Source organism: Beta vulgaris, chromosome 7 (assembly GCF_026745355.1).
Source record: "Beta vulgaris subsp. vulgaris cultivar EL10 chromosome 7, EL10.2, whole genome shotgun sequence".
NCBI classification, from domain to species: Eukaryota; Viridiplantae; Streptophyta; class Magnoliopsida; order Caryophyllales; family Amaranthaceae; genus Beta; species Beta vulgaris.
In genome coordinates this window covers 47,402,476-47,406,722 of record NC_079208.1, presented here as the reverse complement: position 1 = coordinate 47,406,722, position 4,247 = coordinate 47,402,476, and the positions used below count along the sequence as shown (strand labels likewise).

Genomic DNA, 4,247 nt, shown 5'->3' with positions numbered 1-4,247 from the left:
TAAATTATTGAATAATAAAAAAATGGAGTATGTTTGTTGTTTAGGTCCATAGAGTAGACCATGCAGTATAATTATACTATAGCATGCTAATAATATTGGTACCACATGCGTGATTATCTTTGAAAAAGAACATGTAAAAAATGAGAAATAAAGTTAGATGAGAAAGGCTAACTAAAATGTTATTGGACTGGTATGAATATAGGTTGTTTTTCTTTAAGGGCACAGTGCTTAACGACCAAAAACTACCAATTAGGGTATCCCGTAAAACCAGTAATCACGAAGCATAATGAGGGTCCCACTTAATACCCAAAATGAAAGGGAAAGGGTCCCACTTAATTTATAGTTTAATCACGCCATTTAACCCGGCTTTTTACCTCTTTATAATCCCCCCCTCCCTCCTATTTCCCATCCAAACTAACTCACAAACACTTGAAACTTCTTCCCTCTCTTTTCTCTCTCCTCCTCTCTTCCACACATATTGCACAAAGTGAAGTCTTAAATGGCAAACTATGCAATGTTGTTCTTCTTATTTTCTCTTTTTGCTCCTTCCTTTGTTCTTTCTTCACCAACAGTTGCTTCTGATCCTGAACTTGTAGTACATGAGGTACATAGGTAGGTTCATTCTTATGGCTCCACTTGTTCTTTATTATGTATTGCATTGTTTAATCAACTCAAGTTCCAAGAGTTCGGGAATTTTTCGAATCATGGGTCCGTTTTTTATTAGTTGTATTTACAATGTACTATCTCTGTTTGGATGTAGTTGTCACGTTACTAGTTCAAATGGAACAACTAAAAAAAAGTAGTAGTCAAATGTGTCACATTGTTTTTTAACGAAAGGTTAATAAAGATGGAATCTTTGTTATAGTTATTACTATTGGGTTACAAAATTGAATCCTAGAAGTTGAGACTTTTCTGTAGAGTTTAGGATGTGTTGAACTTTTGCTTTGTTTTCTTTTGATTATAAAAAGTGACACGGGTTACATGATCTCTGGACAAGTGTGGAGAATAATTGTGTTAACCTGATTAGGTTAATCCTGACATTCAATATATATAGGGTTTATAATACAGTTCTAAAACTTTTAAAAGTCCCTTCTATTCTTTTACATAATATTATTCTAATATTCTCCCCCTGTCTATGCAGGAGTATCAATGAGTCAATTGCTAGGAGAAGCTTGGGGTACCTCTCTTGTGGAACAGGAAACCCCATTGATGATTGCTGGAGGTGTGATCCAAACTGGCACGAGAACCGCCAGCGGCTAGCTGATTGCGCAATTGGGTTTGGTAAGAATGCCATTGGAGGTAAAAATGGGCGCATTTACGTGGTGACGGACTCTGGTGACGATGATCCGGTTAACCCGAAACCAGGTACCCTTAGGTATGGTGTGGTCCAAGATGAGCCATTGTGGATCATATTCCAAAGGGACATGGTAATCAGATTGAAAGAAGAATTAATCATGAACTCCTTCAAGACAATTGATGGCAGGGGAGCTAGTGTCCACATTGCTGGTGGACCATGTATTACCATACAATATGTGACCAACATCATCATACATGGAATTAACATACATGATTGTAAGCAAGGTGGGAATGCTATGGTGAGGAGCAACCCACATCATTATGGATGGAGGACGATATCGGATGGTGATGGAGTGTCTCTCTTTGGTGCTAGCCATGTCTGGGTAGACCATTGTTCTCTGTCAAACTGTGCTGATGGATTGATTGATGCCATCATGGGTTCTACTGCCATCACCATTTCTAACAATTTCATGACTCATCATGATAAGGTCATGTTGTTAGGTCATAGTGATTCATATACTGCAGACAAGAATATGCAAGCCACCATTGCTTTTAACCATTTTGGTGAAGGTCTTGTTCAGAGGATGCCAAGGTACATTATTATCTAGCATTTACTATGATTTTATGATCCTTATCTAATTCTTATTCACATTTCCAAGTTTTGATCTTTACTTTAGTGGACAATGTTTAGGTAATTGTTTGTTATCTATTTCAGGGTAATGATTTATCTTTAATTCTTACAAAGGGAAAAAAGGAAAAAAAATGTCATTTAAGCTTTAATTTCAAAATTAGTTGGTTAAAACATCTTTTCTTGTCTGAAATTCCCGCAGTCCATTTTGCTTTTTTGTCTTTTGGAAGTTAGGGGATACTACATTCTCATTTTTATCAGGTGTAAACATTATATTACGTCTTCCGATTCATATTATTCGCTACACTTCTCAATTCACGGACTTTTAGGCAATTTTTGGATAAGAGAGAGGTAGAGAGTAAAAAGATAAGGGACCCATGTGAGAGGAGAGAGATAGAGAGAGTTTATTGTCCAAAAAAGAAGTGTAGCAAGTGATGTAAAACCTCCTACAATGGAAAGTGTAGTGAATATTATAAAACGGAGGAAGTATTTGTTTTCTCTCCTTTCTCACTTTTCCAAGACCCTCCCTCCTATAAAGGTGGAAAACTCTTGACTCTTTGAAATCAAAATATCTGAGGATGAATTGTCAGCATGAATAATTGTTAAGTAAAAATCATATAAATGAATAATTAAGGGGATCTATATGTGTTTTTCCATTATAATAATAATATAATCTCCAATATGATATAAAAAATTCTACATGTACAATAAAACCAAAAATAGTAGTGGAAATACGGAATACTTAGTTTTTGATTAATCAGGACATATTACTCTCGAGTATGGTGACACAAAAAGTAGATATATGATTCCTAGTTTTATTTTCTCTGTTTTGGACTTTTTCATGCTACGCAATTCTTCTGTTGTCAAAAAGGTGGGGGCTAACTTAAGTTTTACAATAATGCAGATGTAGACATGGATACTTCCATGTGGTAAACAATGACTACACCCATTGGGAAATGTATGCCATAGGTGGGAGTGCTAACCCTACCATCAATAGCCAAGGCAACAGATTTTTAGCACCTGATAGAAGATTCAGCAAAGAGGTAATAGTTCAAATTCTTTTGCATACTCCATTCTTTCTTCCCATGACATTATTTACCCAATTCTATTTAAAAAGATAAAGATTAAATGAAGAAGAGTTCTCAAGCGCGTAAGTGGATTTACCAAATTACCCCCTCTCTGTGAAGAACTCTTCTCAATTTAGTCATTTTCATCTAAAAGTCATTAGCAAATGTTATGTGCGAAACTTGAGAAGAATGTTATGGGCTCGCAAAAAGTGTTCTCGAGCACATAAGTGGATTTACCAAAAGCTCTCATTTAAATTTTGCATATCCACACTTTTTGCGAGCTTCCTACTTTTTTTTTTAGTCCCTGCACATCATTAATTATGTGAGAATCACAACCGGTATCATAGTATTAATACGTGCATTACACTTTTTACGATGTTGGGTGACTAAAGTTCCGCGGTACATGTTTCAGGTGACTAAACACGAGGATGCCCCAGAAAATGAATGGAAGAATTGGAATTGGAGGTCAGAAGGTGACCTAATGCTGAATGGTGCATTTTTTACGCCGTCGGGTGCTGGTGCTTCAGCAAGCTATGCAAGGGCCTCAAGCTTGGGGGCTAGGCCATCAACTCTTGTTGGCTCAATTACTGCTGCTTCTGGTGCACTTAACTGCAGGAAGGGTGCTCGCTGCTGATATGTAATAACTTTGCTTAACAGCAGCAAACTATCTCAACTCAATTGGGTTCAAGTTGGACCATTAATTAATTGATAGGAATTTTTAATGAAGAGGGGGGATCAATTATAAATGTAAGGGAAGAAACATAATATATTCTACAGTTTCTTCCTGGTTTTTTTTTTTTTTTTTTTTCACTTTTTGACTTTGTTTTTTAGCCTTCGTCCCCCCTTTTTTTTGTTGGTTTTCTTTTGACTGTCTTGTTCTCAGTTTGTTTGTTCTTTCTTTTCCTCCTTTTTTTTTTTCTTGGATTGACCCAAGAAATTACAACCTCGGCATGTTACTCTTAACCAATCGTTTCAATTGTAAGGTTAGAGTTAACAAGTGCAGATGCGTTGATATAAGTTAATGATACTACACTTTCTTAGCACTCCCAATAGGCAATAGCTATATTTAGAAAACCCCCTCCCCCCTTTATGCATCTTTCCTTTATTTCTATGATGTGCTTTAGGATTTATTCTCGTCAACTTATTATTGAACCTAATTTACAATACATTTATAAGAACAAAGCTAAGAGATTGGATATTGGAAATTCATAAGCTTTCAATTTTAGCAGGGAAAAAGGTGGGGAAAGAAAAAGATT

General features: G+C 36.0%; 1 protein-coding gene across 1 annotated transcript; it reads left to right on the top strand.

The window, feature by feature from the left end:
- The first annotated feature begins 400 nt into the window (after positions 1-400).
- LOC104908556 (probable pectate lyase 18) lies at positions 401-4,034 on the top strand. Its single transcript, XM_010697675.3, has 4 exons — positions 401-612; positions 1,142-1,888; positions 2,829-2,967; positions 3,404-4,034. Exons 1-4 carry the CDS (start codon positions 500-502, stop codon positions 3,623-3,625), a joined length of 1,221 nt encoding a protein of 406 aa, XP_010695977.1. The 5' UTR covers positions 401-499; the 3' UTR covers positions 3,626-4,034.
- Positions 4,035-4,247: the final 213 nt, after the last annotated feature.

Excerpts from the sequence above, each read along its gene's own strand:
- LOC104908556 (XM_010697675.3), top strand. The coding sequence starts at position 500 with ATGGCAAACTATGCAATGTTGTTCTTCTTATTTTCTCTTTTTGCTCCT. Across the intron at positions 1,889-2,828 it reads CTTGTTCAGAGGATGCCAAG|ATGTAGACATGGATACTTCC; the intron begins GTACATTATTAT and ends ACAATAATGCAG. Across the intron at positions 2,968-3,403 it reads ATAGAAGATTCAGCAAAGAG|GTGACTAAACACGAGGATGC; the intron begins GTAATAGTTCAA and ends TACATGTTTCAG.